Here is a 14,761-nt window from a genome sequence, read left to right on the forward strand (position 1 = left end):
TTCCTGAATCTACAAGAGTCAGTGTATGATTAAATTTCTATTCCTAATTGGATAAATTAATTAAATAGAATTCATGTAGGATTCTAATTCCAATTAATTCGCATCCTACTAGGATTACGATTCCTTTTCCATAACTCTATAAATAAAGGCCTAGGGGTCATAATTTATACACAAGTTTCAAAGTATTCAAAAGTGAGTTTTTGAGAGAAAATTAAAACACACATCTTGCTCAAAAGTGCCGAAATTTTCTAGTACCTTAAGGGCGATTCTAGTTGGTCAATCTTAAGGCGGATCCGGACGTGCTGTGGACTATCTACGGAGGGACGACACTTGGAGTCCTAAAAGACTTGTTCTTGTTCGGTTCGGGCGCAGCTAGGGAGGGCACGCAACAAAGAGTATGCATCTAAATTATGCTATATGATTATGTGTAAATAATATGTTGTCCTGGGTTAATGGTTGTTTCCGCATGATCTATGTAATGTCATATGTATCATAACCTAACAATTTTTGCGGCTACCAAACGGGTAAAGGCTTACAATTGTAGCAGAATGTAAAGTTGCTGCTATGGCAGTTCGTTTAGCTCGGGGCATTGGTCATCTTGATGGAATTTTGGAGGATATTCTTTTGTCCAGTGCTAATTTTAATTCGATTAGTTAGTGTCATGTTAAGCTAGATGGAAATGTAGTTTTTATGGACAAATTAATAATATATATAGGCACTAAATTTTTCCCCTAAAAATAAATAAATTCTTTTTGGTTTATTTGTTATTAATTATGAAGTACTTCTATATGCTGTTGTTTAGGATTGCTTATTCTTAAGAGTAGGAGGGACCATATTGATACTCATTCTTTAGAATGTTTAGAGTTTGGTTGAAATAATAACCAAAGGCCTTCACATAGGCTAGGATACGTGGGTGTACGTCTTGTGTGTACTGTAGAACTGTAAATCATCTTATTGAACATCAAGACTTGACATGTTACTACTCCTACTACTGTGTCGGGTTAACCAACTCCGGGCCAGGGTCATTTATTGAGGCTCATTATTTGTTCTAATCACTGCATGAGCCGATCTATAATTTGTTTTAAAAGGATTCAACTCGATTGAAATATTTTGTTTTATATTTTTATACAAATATTGTACGGTATTACAAAAATATTAAACATATACGGAGTACAAATCCTTGTATAGTAGTTCTAAATTATGTTGAGCTCATATGCTATCTTTTCCATGTTAATTGTGTTTAATAAGATATCATATTATTCATATTTGACAGACATTTAAATTATTAAATAAGACAAATTGACCCCTCCCATTTCGGAATAACCACTGTGTTGCGTTCACAATGTTTTTTTCATATATGCTTCATTATTTTTAAGTTAGTATACTCATAAATTTTGTTGATGTGCCCTGGCTTGCCCCCTAACCTACAATCATTAATTAAAATTTAATTAGTTTACTCGGATTTGAAAAGGATATGTACAAAATATGGGAAAAGTAAAAGTATGATAACAACAATTCTACGTTTATTATCATCTTTTTAAAAATTTATCTTATCATTATGGGTAATATATTATACAGTATAAAACACAGAAGAGATGGAACATGAAACAATGCAAGTAGAATTCTATTATAATATGAATTAATCCAAAATATCAAAGGTTTAATGTAAATAAAACTCTATTATATATTTCTTTCATGGTCGCACCCAAAAAGATATTTTTATCTAAAAATTTGCAAAAAAAGAATAAAATAAATAAATCAGCATACAAAATTTGACTATTTGGTACGGAGTATAACAATCTCAAGGATGTGCTTCATATAATATTTTGTTCATTATTTCATACTTAATAATTTGTGTGTATCATGTAGGGTATTAACCTATACGAAGTACAAAGTATATTTTAAGAATTTCATGGATTAACAAAATCAATATATTTGCAAAATTTGACTTTAGTTTTAGGTTTTATTTCCTTCTAGAAACGAAGGCGGATGCCCATTAACTAAATATCGACCAATTAGTTTGGTATACGCGACAGAGTCGATCATGAGAAATTATGGAGTACAAAACTTTATGATGTTATAAATTGAATATCGATAATCATCTAAATTATAAGTCGAATAAAACAACAATCAATCTACAAAAAGAAATTATAACAATGCCAAATACAACACACACAAAATTTCCACCAAATAATTAAAATAAAATAAAATATAAAAATTATTAAAATAATCCGTGTATCGCACGGGCATCAAAACTAGTAAATCATAAAGTCCAACAGATGATACAAAAATAAAACGGTGTGCCATGCGGTTAACATTTTAAGAGTTTGGCAAATAATTCTGAATTACACGTCAATTACACAATTAATTATTCAAATGATTCTTAGGGGTTTGACAAATAATCTAAAATTACTCAAGTAACACATTCTTCTATTTTGACATTTGCATTATGTAAGTATGTTACTTTGACCACAAGTCCACAACAATAGACACATACATTTTTCTAATACTTACTCCGTATCACATTTTGACTTTGTATCATTCATATATGGACATACAATACCAATCCGACCTCAAACTTTAACTAGTGCTCCATAAATCAAAATCAAATATTATTATGTAAAATATTGTTAAATTAATTAGTTTTAACATATACTTTAAAAATATTATAATCAAAGCTAGTAATCAGCAAGCTTATAAAGGTGAAAATCAAACTTCTCCTTGCGTGTTTAGACTTTAGAGTACTACATGCTCTCTTGGTTATAGCTAGATCAGGAAGCTTGACCCCGACCTATCTCATAACGATTGAAGGTATAAATAATTAATGGCTCGTTCGATACTACTGTCAAATTTTCAATTTTTTAGTTTTATATTTTAAAAGTCATATAATTTAGATTTAATCATGAATTAAAAATTAGCAGTAAATTTACTGTGTTATAATCATGTTAATTTTTAAAACTAACAACTGCTTCGAAATTTCATACTTTTGTTTTAGTTTTTTGAAAACCAGAAAATTATTGAAAAAAATAATATTAAACGGGCCCTGAATATTCCGTGCCATATTTTCTCACTTGGATCATACGTTTATACCATTGGACCGATACAAGTCCGTGGTTAACTACCCAAGGCCCAAGGATTAACCGGCAAATATGGATCATGGAACCCGGAGATACCATATTCCCCACCAAATTCGAATTTTATTTTATATTTTTCTCTCTCTAAAACATACCCTTTCTCTCTCTACAACCAATCGAATTCCCCAACCTAGACACTGCGACAAAGCTCACCCCCAGAAAAAAAAAATACGACGCCCTTTCTCCAAGTCACTCCAGAATTTCGCCCAAAAAATGTCCAATTTAAAAAGGAGAGAGAAAATATAAAGAAAAAAACAATGCAACTGTTAACTCTTTTCTGCAGCTAATTTTTTTTTTACAATTTCGATTTGGCTTTTCATATATTTTTGGTAAAAGGGAAAAAAAAAGGAAGAAAGTAGCTCGAATTTCTGTTCCCAGTATTGGGAGTTAGTTTATTTGAAGGGTTTTTGGTGGGTTTTTGCACCAGCCATGGCTCTGGGAAAGATCACTCTCCTCATTGGTGCAGGTTTCTCTCTTCTCTCTCTTCTTTGTGAATTTTGAATGTTGTGAGTTTGTATTGATTTGTGTGTGCTTTTGGTTGAGTTTAGTTGCTAATTGAAGAAGGTTTTCTGTTGTTATTGCAATTAGATGAGAATTGGCGATATGGGTAGAGGACTAGAGGTTGAATTGTTTAATGGGGTGATGAATTGGGCATTGGACTTTGTCGAACACCTTGTGGGCATTGATGTTATTGCCCCAGAAAACAATTTCCCCTCTTTTTTAGTGTTTGTTTTCGCATGAATCATTTGCTAACTGTACCTCAAGCTCACTCCATTGAATTGTTGGTTGGTGGTGAGGTTCAGTCTACTCGTCTTTCGTAAGAGTTTTTTCCGAGCTGATGATTGTCTATGATACTCGAACTCGTTTGGACTGTGGAACATCGGGATGTAATTTTCATCCTGGATAGGTTTTCCTTATATTATAAGGATCAGATCATACCGGAGTATCCATGTCCTTTGGAAATTTCATACTTACACTATCCTGGGAAGCAAGTTTATAGTGAGGAGTAGCTAGATTTTTGTTGTAAGAACCAATGTTGCTGGATCACCAATGGAGAGCTTACTAATGGCACTATTGGATTCTCCTTTGTTTCAGCTAGTGAGTAGTTAGGGTTATATTAGACAAGGGAGGTTCTGTAATTATATCTGGTGTGTAAACTTCTTTACCATGGTAAACTCCTACTGCGTAAAGCTATTCAGATTCCTAGTGCTTTATACTTTTCAGATGTGGACATGAAAGGTATACAAAGGCTGAGACTGTGAAATGGGAATGTATCCTGCCTTCCCATGGTAAATTTCAAGTGATATAGTTTAAAGCAGTAGATGGCGGGTAGAATTTCCAACTATCCATTTTCCAACATTTAGGACTTTGTACATTGCTTAGGGTGTGGCGTATGGCTGCATAATGATGTATCTGGAATGGGTTGTTTTGTCTATTTGGTGACTAGACAACATAAGGAGCTGTGGACCTGTGGCTATCATTTGAGAAACTGAAAATTTCCGCTCTTCTACATGCATAATATACTGATGGCAAAGATATTAGTCTCTATAGGGATGGATGCTATTTGTTGAATGTTATTTTTTTAGTTGTTTGCTTCAAAAGGCTTCATAAGAACCAGACAGAGGAATAATTGGAATACGCTGTAATATTTGCTGTCAGAATTTCCCCCATAGACACTCATAAAGTGAGGCTACATGAAAATTTGCCGGCTGTTCCAGGATTTATCCTTTAGCTAAAGAATAAAGGACACAGCCTTCTAATTTTTCCATTCAACTATACTTGTGATCTCCAGCTTTAATTAGTTGCAATCCATACCAAGTTAATCATGAATTACATTGTGTTAATTCTGCCTAATACAAGTCTGAACTCTTAGTTACCCTGCATACTTGCATGGCTGCACCTGTGCTACCTAGAATCGGTTAAAAAAAGACGGGTTAATGTTAATGACCTAGGTGTTAAATTTTGAACGATTTTGGGCATAGTTAAAAGTTTGATCTTGGAAATGGGTAAACAATGACTTCTTGCTGGTGAATAAAGATAAAACTTAACTAGGGTTTCATACTTGTTAACTTCATAAGATTGTATGAGCTTATTGTGCTTCTAAAATTTAATTTGTCATCTCAGATTATACTATCTGCATATCCATACACCAAGTTTGCAAAATAACAGATCTGCGTCCTGTTAATTTTGTTGAAAAGTTCCACTTGGTTGGACATTTCCATGTCCCTTTTATTTGAAACAATTTGCATCCTTCTCCCCTATACCAAGAAGGAGACTACCATTTTCCTTACTTGTATTAAAATATTAAGCCTGTGATCATTCAAACTTTTTAATTACTGTCATATCGCTTCTTTGTATGACATGGGCCTTGTGACATGTTGTAATCTTTTAACTTGAAATAGTTGCATTAAGGCTGTTATATTTGAGCATGATATCTATCTCTATTCTGTTGGCTCTGCCCTTCTGAAATGTTTGATTGAGAGAAAGTACTGTATTAGAAGCTGACCTGTTCATGGTTGACAATTTTACCCCCTTGCAGGAATCTTGGGTTCAGTTTTAGCAAAAGAGGGGCGCATGCCCAGTTTTTCTGATGTCATCTCAGGTGCCTTCAAGGTGTCTATTTTTAACCAGGCTTCTATTTTTATCTGAGTAATTCTAGTACTCTGAATTCACCATGTGATAACCACCACTTCCAAGGAAAGCCGCTTCTTTTTTTCTTCTGTATTTTGTGTTATACTGACCAAGTTGATGCTGTGACTTGTATCATAGATTGCTCTAAAGCCAATAAAGCAAAGTGATTCAGCTTCCACAACAACCAAACCAAGAAATGATGCTTTGGTGGCTCAGGTATTCACCTACCACTAATTAGTTAATTTGCTATATTTTCAAAATTCTGTTTATAAAAATAAGAACAAAGATGCGACTTAGTGTTGTTCTAACTTTAGAAACTGAACCTGATAAACAAGTAGATTATTTAGAAATTAGGCAAGAAATTGTTTTCCTATGCTAGTTGCTGTTTGAAGCACTTCTAACTTTCTTACCGTTTTCTTTATGCTCTTTTCAAAAAAACTTGCCCGATGGAAGGAAAATGCCTTTGCCACGTGTTTGAGATAAACAACCTTCTTTTTAGATGTTTTATTTTTTAAATACTACTCCGTAGTTGAAGAAACTAGAAAGTCTTGGTTGATATGTAGGCTTTGGGCTCTTCTATCGCTTTGCCCCTATCTGCTCATTTTGTTCACTTAGTAATATGCCTACAGTGCCACCTTGTTTCCAGTTGATAAAATCTGTTTTCCTTCCCCTTCCTGACGGTTTTTATCCTGAGCTGGTGTTTTTATCTCGTGATTAAATTAGTGACCTTTTGGTTTTCGGTTAAAATATTTGGTTTTGATTGTTTTGGATTCTGGTTTAATTATTTTAGGTAAATACTTTAAGGCAAGAGCTGCAGCTTCTTGCATCAAGCAGACCGATGACAATTGTGACTTCAAATACAACAGGTAGTTTTTCTTTGTCTTGCTAATTCAGACAAAATGAGATGTTATTCCCTGTTTAGCTTGGGTTTAATAAATGCACATTATGTGATTTCTTGCTAAAGGTAATAGGGTAGGGGACTTGGGTGGAGGGGGGTGGAGAAACAAAAAAAGAAAATGAGGAATTGTGATTTTAATCTCCTACTTGGAGGGTGGACTCTATGAAACATCTTAACTTCCTAAATTTCACACAAACATCAGGTTTAACCTCGTTGTTGGTGTGGACGAGATTGAACCAATAGGGAACGGGAAAGACACTGCTTGGCGGGGACAGGGAGAAAAAAGAAAATGAGGAATTTGTTCTAGAAATCATTTTGTGGTTTTTGGCACTTTTGGTGCGCCTCACCTACGAAAGCCCCACCTTGCACCTGCTAGGAACTCCATAATCCTTGACAAAGTACATCCACTTATTTAATGAAATTGCACACAATTATGGAAAGATTTGTTTGATATATTGAAGATAGATCATAAAAGCTTACAAAACAGAATTGCTAAGAGACATTGAAGAGGTCTCAACTCCCCCAGTTCTATCAATTACTCTCAAGATAGTTTCTCCCTTTTCCTCACTTCCCTTTTAAGTACAAAAGCATAACTAAGGACAAAAGCAATTAAGCAAAAAGTAACACAGACAAAAGAGTAGCTTGCATCAGACAAAAGGCCTTAATGAATAAGGTCGTTGCCTCCGCTAAGGGTAGTGCCTCCTCCTTCTGCCAAGGTTGCTGCTGCCTCTCTCGTACTTGGCTGCTTCCTTTGTCTTCTTGTATATTTACGGAGAACATGTGGACCAGGTGAGTGTATTGCAGCGCATAGGCTCCAGGACTTTTGTGCCTTGGTGCAACTCATACCTTTTAAAACCAAGTATGGGAGATTTGTATGGGGCGTTGTATAGTTTGGTTCTTGGCACTAGCTTGGTGCCATTTTAAGTACAACTTTTTATTAATAAAGGAGAGCAACATTGGTTGTCAAAATGAGTGTACAGAGGAGGGAGTTTTGAGTATTATATAGAGGAGGCTTTTAGCTGATTATGGAACATTGGTTTACCCTCGTACTCTTCCGGAATTGCTGCAAGTTAGTTTTAGGGGATTTGGCATGGAAACAAATAAGAAGTTGTTGTGACGTAATGCTAAATTGCTAATATGCTATCACGTCGATCTTATGGAGCGTGTGGTTAGAATGGAATACACATTTTCATAGGAACCACAGTAGCTATTGATTTTCTTTGGGATATAATTACTTATCTAGCATTATTTTGGGCTCTGGCAGCGGGGAGCTTTTAGCAGTTATTCAGTGGGAGAAGTTCAAAGAAACTGGGTATTCAGGTATTGTGTAAAGTGTTCCTTCTTGGAGTACTACTTGTCCACTGTTTTTGTATGCTGTTGGTGATGTCTATATACAACAAGTAATATAATTTTTTTCTTAAAATGAAAAAGGGAAATGTATTTGATCCCCCTGTTTCTTTCTTGGTAATGGTATATGTCTCCTAAGTATTAGGAAATGCAATTTCTGGAGTATCTTCGGTCATCTCTTTTCGATCGGATGGAAACTTATTAGAATAGTTCAATATTCAGATTATTGATGTGTGGTTGCTCAAGCCATTTAATTTGTTTCTTTTTCGCTTTAAGTTATTATTTAGCAAAAGCTGGCTATTCTTTTTTCACTTGTGCATTGTCTTCCCTGTTGTACATCGTCTGATGTTTTTTTTTACTTTGTAGGTGGTCGTCGATATGGTGTTATCATTGTAATTGTAGCTGTTGGCTATGGATATGTGTGGTGGAAGGTAAAATATTATTATTAAGATGCCTGGATTTATTGAGATTCCCTATGTTTCACACTTTAAAGCTTGATTATATTCCTTCCTCAATGGTAGCAAATTGCAACAAATCCAAATGCTGCGACAATGCTGTTTGTCTTTGTCTTGTGTGAAGCTTTCTTGTATCATTTATCTATTGTCAAGATTTACATAGAAGTGCTCCGAATTATTACAATGTGCATGTGTAGAAAAAGGTTAAGCTAGTTCAAAGTGTAAGTAAATATTGATAAGTAAATTGCAAAAGCTAAATTAGTTGCTGTTCGGAAACAAGTTCTTATTATTCTATTTTTTTAATTCGCTTTAACATGTATTCACTATATATAATTTTCTCTTTATTTTATAATATGGTCCATTTTTCTTGAGTAGTTCTCTTGGTGAGGAGACCACTGGGTTTCTTATGGTTTTCTGGTTTTCCTTTACTTTTTCAAGTTGCGCTACCTATCTAGAAAGAGTAGAAATGCGACAGTATCAGTTATCTAGTTACAATTTTGGTTATTCACCAATGTGAAGTTCGCATATTAATTGAACTGTTTTATGGGTTTACACAGCTAGAACTTGATTGTTGAAACCTGGAAACTCTGGGCTTCTGGCTTAGGAATATTTGGACACACATATTAGCAAGGTGCTCATGGACATACTTGCAACAAGAGTGCAAGGGACTTTTTTATCAGCCTTTTATTTTCTTGTTTCACGTCCGGAGACTTATGTTAAGCTAACTAAATTAAATTTTCACCGAGTTCTCTCTTAGAGTGTTATCTGGCCATAATATACTTGATAAGAGGAAACACTTTGTTGAAAGTTGAAACTGCTGAGAGAAGTAAAGAAGATTATTTTTTTAATGTGAAGTTTAACAGTAGGTGAATTAAAAAAAGTGTAATAGCATTTATAACCTATTAGCAAATGATGAAAAAGGTTATTTTAGGATATTCAAGACACTTGCTGAGCAGGACTTAGAGACGTCTTTAGGACAAGGTTATGAACTTATGATCTCTGGAAGACACATTAGGCTGTCTATATTGAAATACACTGCGATAACAGTGTGTTTGGCTATAAATTATAGAGGATAGGTGAGGCTAAAAGAGGGGAGCTTAGGGAAGGGGAAGGAAGGAAATTATTGAGCTTGCCCTTTTCTTCCTTGGTTTATTAGAAGGGAAAGGACAGTAGTTACCTCCAAATTAGTTCATTACCCTAGTGCATATCAATTTGCTTGTTACATTACTGAATTGATGTTGATTTATTTGTGTGTTTCTTCTGAAAAGTGGTATGCTTGTAACTCATTATACATTGTATGTAGCAATGTCAATTTTTCTTTCAGAACAACGTGCAACATGCGCAATTGTACGCAGCCCAGACCAGCTGATCACAATGCGGTAGGTTTTGCTGTTAAATCATGTATAGCTGTTTATTGGTGTTTTATTATTTCTGCTATTATGTTATTTAAATATATTACCTGTTGATTGGGTTTTTTAAGTACCTAATTTTATCTTCAGATCCCAGACCTATCGCTATTTGTTTAAATAATAAGTACTGTTGTCATTTATCAGAATGCTTGTCATTTTTCTCATTATATGTTGAACTCCTTGAATACCTTGTTTTAATATCTCTCGCATTAAAACAGTTAGCTAAATGACTGAATCCAATACAAACTCATATCTTTAGTTTTTATCTTAGCTATCCTCTGTCCTAGTAGCTCTCTTCATTTAGATCATGTCTGTCAATGTTGAATACTGAAATCACCAGCTGTTTCATATTCTTTTTCTTGGGGCAATTTTCCTTCTGATATCCCCCTTTTGTAAAGAGACAGCTACTTTATCTGAGGATTAGATACCCCTCCTCCCTTCCCTCGTTTTTTGCTAAAAAAAGAAATTCTGGATGCTTGGAAAGCATTATCTATCTGTTGAGTCATGTTAGTCTCAAGTCTCATTTCGGTTATATTTTCCCCAACATGTCATACCATGTTAACTTCAGACTAATAATTAGTTTTCCACTCTGATCTCAGTTAACCTTATTGTTATGGTTTTTGCATGTTACAGAAACCCGCTTTAAGGCCAATGCAGCCTCCTCAGCCTTACTCTTCCAATCCTCCATACGGAGGATCCGGACCTCCACCTGCATCAATGTATATGGGAATGCCTCATTACGGTTCTTCAGTTTTTAATGGATCATCGATTCCCCCTTATGATGTCCCATATTCTGGGGGATCAGCATACCATTATAATTATGGAAACCGCATCTCTGGAGGCAGCCCCTACCGACCAATGCCTTTGTCTGGACCGCCACCATATTCTGGTGGATCCATGATGGGAAATGGTACTTTCTTTTCCTTTCTCTCCCCTTCTTTCGGTCTAGATTACTTCCATCATTGAGAAATGAAAATTTTGCTTCTCCTCTGTCTATGTTCTATGTTCTGAAAGTACGGTTATGTTGTGAAATTTTGCTTCTCTCATCTCGCCCAATTTTTCAATTTTCTTTGTATATGATGTCATGTCCCAGCCCGAGGTTTTGCGGGGTCATTTAATGGTTGACTAGGGAACAACACTTGTATTCTTTATGATTGGTTGCCCGACTTACCGTATTTAGATGGTCTTCCAAGTAAAGGATAATATTTTCGGTAGTGATTGTGAATAGCTGATTGAACTGGCTTTGATGTTTTTAGAGTAGCTGGATTTACACATTACCTGTATTTGTTATGCCAATATACTTTACGTTTAGTTACCTTGTGGATTAGGTAGTCTTTCAAATAGAGGATAATGTTTTTCGTAGAGTTTGTGAATGGCTGATTGAACTAGCTTTTGATGTTTGTGCAGTAGCTGAATTCACCCCTAATGTATTTGTTTGGTAATTATTCCTATAGCTGGTTGATTTTGTTTTTCTGCTCCTTCCACCTAGCTCATGACATACTATTACTGCCAGCTTTTACCTCTTAAGCCTTTCATTATGAATTGACCTTAATTTCTTGGGCTGAGTAACTTGAGTTTGTAACATTATGATTTAAGAAGCAGAGTTACTAATATATTTCTGAACTGCGGGTTGGTTGCCTTTCATTTTTCGTGTTTTGATGATTGGTTCTAGATTTCCGAGGGAGTTATGTTAAGTTAAATTTGTGTGTTTGTCTTGTTTTGAATGTTTTCATTTTGCATGCATTTTTCCTATTGAGCATTTTGATGCATAGAGTTGTTGCAACTTTTCTAATTATATTATCTATAGGTGGAATGTACGGTGTGCCTCTACCAATGATGGACCGTTATGGCATGCCCATGCCGCCTATGCCTCCACCTGCTATGGTATGTCTTCACTGAATACGTTGATAATTTTCTGTGCTATTAAGAACACTTTCATTTCGTCCTCTAGGGCTGTTGAGTTTCATGCAGACCATTTAGTGTCTCACTACCCAAGTGTCACTTTGCCTTGCCGTTAACATAACATTTGTGGTAGATGGTCAGATACCAATAAGAAGATTGTTAAAGTTACTTTAGCTAAATTTCTGGTTGCGTCCAACTTACATTAATGGCTGTCATGTTGCTAGTATTAACTGGAAGTTTTTTTGTTTTATTTTAAAAAAAATTTAAATTTTTTTTTTTATCAGGGCCCAAGACCAGGATTTTTCCCAGATGACAAATCCCAGAAAATAGGTTGGTTATGTAGGGGATGCTATTATTTTTTCAAAAAATTGCGCTGTTTATTTTTTATTTTTATAAAATAAATCTTGCTAAGTTCTAGCTACAGCTAACATACTCTTTTCTGTTCTTTTATCAAGATGAGACACGAGACAATGACTGGAAATGCCCTAAATGTGGAAATGTGAATTTCTCTTTTAGAACAGTTTGCAATATGAGGAAGTGCAGCACACCAAAGCCTGGTGCTCAGGTAATACTTGCTTCACTACCATTTTTTGCATCTTAAAAGAATATATTTGGTTACTCTTCTTCTCTTATCACTACTGTGTTTGTGTACAACTTAATCTATAAGTTTGAGGAACCTGATTTTCTCTCTTTTGCCTTGTTTTTCCCTCTATGCATTTAAAACAAATTATAGGCTCCAAAACCAGAGAAAAGTCCAAGTAAGTCTTCGTATACATAATGCTGGTCATTTTCCATATTTCAATTATACATGATGGTTAAGTGATTTCTTTTTTCTTTCTCAATTGACGGAGCAAAAGATGCCTGATGGCAGCTGGAAGTGTGAAAAATGTGGCAACATAAACTACCCATTCAGGACTAAGTGCAATAGGCAGAATTGTGGAGCTGATAAGCCAGCTGAGGAAAATAAATCGCCTTCTCCAGTAGCTGATGGAAACGAGCAGGTATGCAATCTGATGCAAATTTGTGTCACATGGGTTGATTTTCTCATTACTCTCACATTATCTGCACATATATATTTCCTATCGTTTGCGTATAACTGGGTTCCAAAAACGCCATATATGGAAATTTCACCAATATTTCTACAGTTTGTCTCTATTTCTTTTCCTTGCATTTATTGATTTGCAAATTGTCTACTGTTCCAGTGAGTACTAGGACATTGGGAAGGTCCAGAGTTGTCGTCAAGCATGCTCAGTATCGGTGTCTGAAAGTCAGTCATGTCGTCGTCTTCATATTGCAGCGGATCTGTGTCGAGTTATTTGTATTATCTGTTGTGAAAGTCTTTTGTGGATCCCTTTTATTCTGTCCAGCTAAGTCTGGCAAAGTTTTACCTGATTAATATTGTTATTATGGGATGAGTTTACTCATCTCGAGGTTATGTCAACATGCACCAGAGTTTTTACAATTAGTGGAAAATTAGCAAATGCAGTCTATATTGAAATTTGCGGTTGTGGTTTTCTGTGACATTCATTTTTTTTTTTGTTATAGATATTTTAAATAGAAAGTTGCGCAAATATTCTTATCGATAAATAAAAGTGAGAAATTTTATATAACTTTATTTGTTCATCGCCACCGGTTGGCAATGGTGATGTGAAATTGAAGGTCATATTACAAGTCTAACATAACTGTATTGATTTTATAGGAAGACAAATAAATGATTTTAAGCATGATCTAACTACAAAGAGAACATCAATGACATGTAGTATTAAGTAAGAAAAATGACAACTACAAACCATTACGTATGGGCCAATGTAGGGGATCGTTGCTTTTAATATAGAAACTTTGGTATTTTCTATGAGTTATCGACTCTTTGTACAAATGTAACAAAGGACTACATTTTCACTTACATAGACATTAGGTCATTAGCTAATTAATCACAACAAAAAATCCTTCACAGTAACATTTTTTTCTATGTAAGCTTTGTTTCGTTTTTCACTTACTTGATTGCCTTTGTTTCTACATGTTACTACTCTAGCATGCGACAACAACTTATAATGAGAGTTGCCACTAGCGACATTATCCTTTTTCACCCCTGCAAAGTGTTACATAATGAATCATATAAAAAATAAACGTTGCCTTCATAGAGGGGCATGTGATATTCCAAACCCCCTGTTATCAAATAGTAAATATATACTTGATTTAAATTTTACAAAAACAAATAAAAAGCGAGGGGAAGAAAATTGTATGGAACAAAACGCCAAGGTATAGAAATCAAAGATTGAGTGTGTGGATTATCATTAACATTGACTTGGGAATTATGTAACAAAAACATACCCATTTTATCGCCTACTAGTACTGGATGGACAATAAGTGTTGCATCGTGATGAACATCATTGAAAAAAGAAAACTTTCTTGTTGTGCCGAAAGCGGAGATCAATATATATGCTCCTAGCTACAAATTTGTTTGATGAACACTCAATATGTGTCACAAAGCTCAAATGAGACACAATTTTTTTTATTCTGTTCTCAATTCTCATAGAAATTAACAAAAAAATGTCAAAGTAAAAACATTCGTCCAAACTAAACCCACATTTAAGGATGTCAACGAGCCGAACCGAGTATTTGATTGTTCGAGCTAGGCTTGATAAGAAATTCCTAAGCTCGGCCGAGCTTTCATTTTTCCTGTTAGAGCTTGGCTCATTTAACTTTTTCATTGTTCGGGTTTAGCTCACGAGTAGCTTGTTTAAGTTCGAACTCGAGCCGAGCTATTAAAAAACGAGCCTTAGTAAACGAGCCTTAATAAACAAGCAAGATCGAATTTAAACGATCATATTAATAAATGAAATATTATTTTAAAAAATTATAAAACATAAACTTAAGAGTTTTGATCTTTAAGAATTTTAATATATCATTGATTGAATAAATAAGAATAGTAAACATATATGGCTTTGGTATATATTTGATTTCTTACCCTTAATTTTAGCATAA

General features: G+C 34.7%; 1 protein-coding gene across 7 annotated transcripts; it reads left to right on the plus strand.

Annotated features, from left to right (window-relative positions):
* Positions 1-5,685: 5,685 nt before the first annotated feature.
* LOC110777001 (ranBP2-type zinc finger protein At1g67325) lies at positions 5,686-13,303 on the plus strand. 7 transcript variants are annotated; one of them, XM_056830600.1, is made up of 11 exons: positions 5,918-5,981; positions 6,556-6,631; positions 7,928-7,983; positions 8,377-8,441; positions 9,790-9,844; positions 10,508-10,784; positions 11,682-11,758; positions 12,061-12,106; positions 12,232-12,341; positions 12,510-12,777; positions 12,979-13,303. In XM_056830600.1, the coding sequence occupies exons 4-10, from the start codon at positions 8,422-8,424 to the stop codon at positions 12,552-12,554; spliced, it is 630 nt and encodes a 209-aa protein (XP_056686578.1). In that variant the 5' UTR covers positions 5,918-5,981; positions 6,556-6,631; positions 7,928-7,983; positions 8,377-8,421; the 3' UTR covers positions 12,555-12,777; positions 12,979-13,303. The 7 variants fall into 7 exon arrangements, with proteins under 7 accessions (XP_056686561.1, XP_056686577.1, XP_056686578.1 ...); XM_021981582.2 differs by lacking the exon at positions 7,928-7,983 and having other exon boundaries at positions 9,769-9,844; positions 12,510-12,534; positions 12,634-12,777; XM_056830586.1 differs by having other exon boundaries at positions 5,928-5,981; positions 9,769-9,844.
* The last annotated feature ends 1,458 nt before the right edge of the window (positions 13,304-14,761 follow it).

Source organism: Spinacia oleracea, chromosome 1 (assembly GCF_020520425.1).
Source record: "Spinacia oleracea cultivar Varoflay chromosome 1, BTI_SOV_V1, whole genome shotgun sequence".
Taxonomy (NCBI): domain Eukaryota; kingdom Viridiplantae; phylum Streptophyta; class Magnoliopsida; order Caryophyllales; family Amaranthaceae; genus Spinacia; species Spinacia oleracea.

Coding starts and splice junctions, on each gene's coding strand:
- LOC110777001 (XM_056830583.1), top strand. CDS start 8,422: ATGGATATGTGTGGTGGAAG. Junction 12,107..12,231: donor TGACAAATCCCAGAAAATAG/GTTGGTTATGTA, acceptor TCTTTTATCAAG/ATGAGACACGAGACAATGAC. Junction 12,342..12,509: donor CACCAAAGCCTGGTGCTCAG/GTAATACTTGCT, acceptor AACAAATTATAG/GCTCCAAAACCAGAGAAAAG.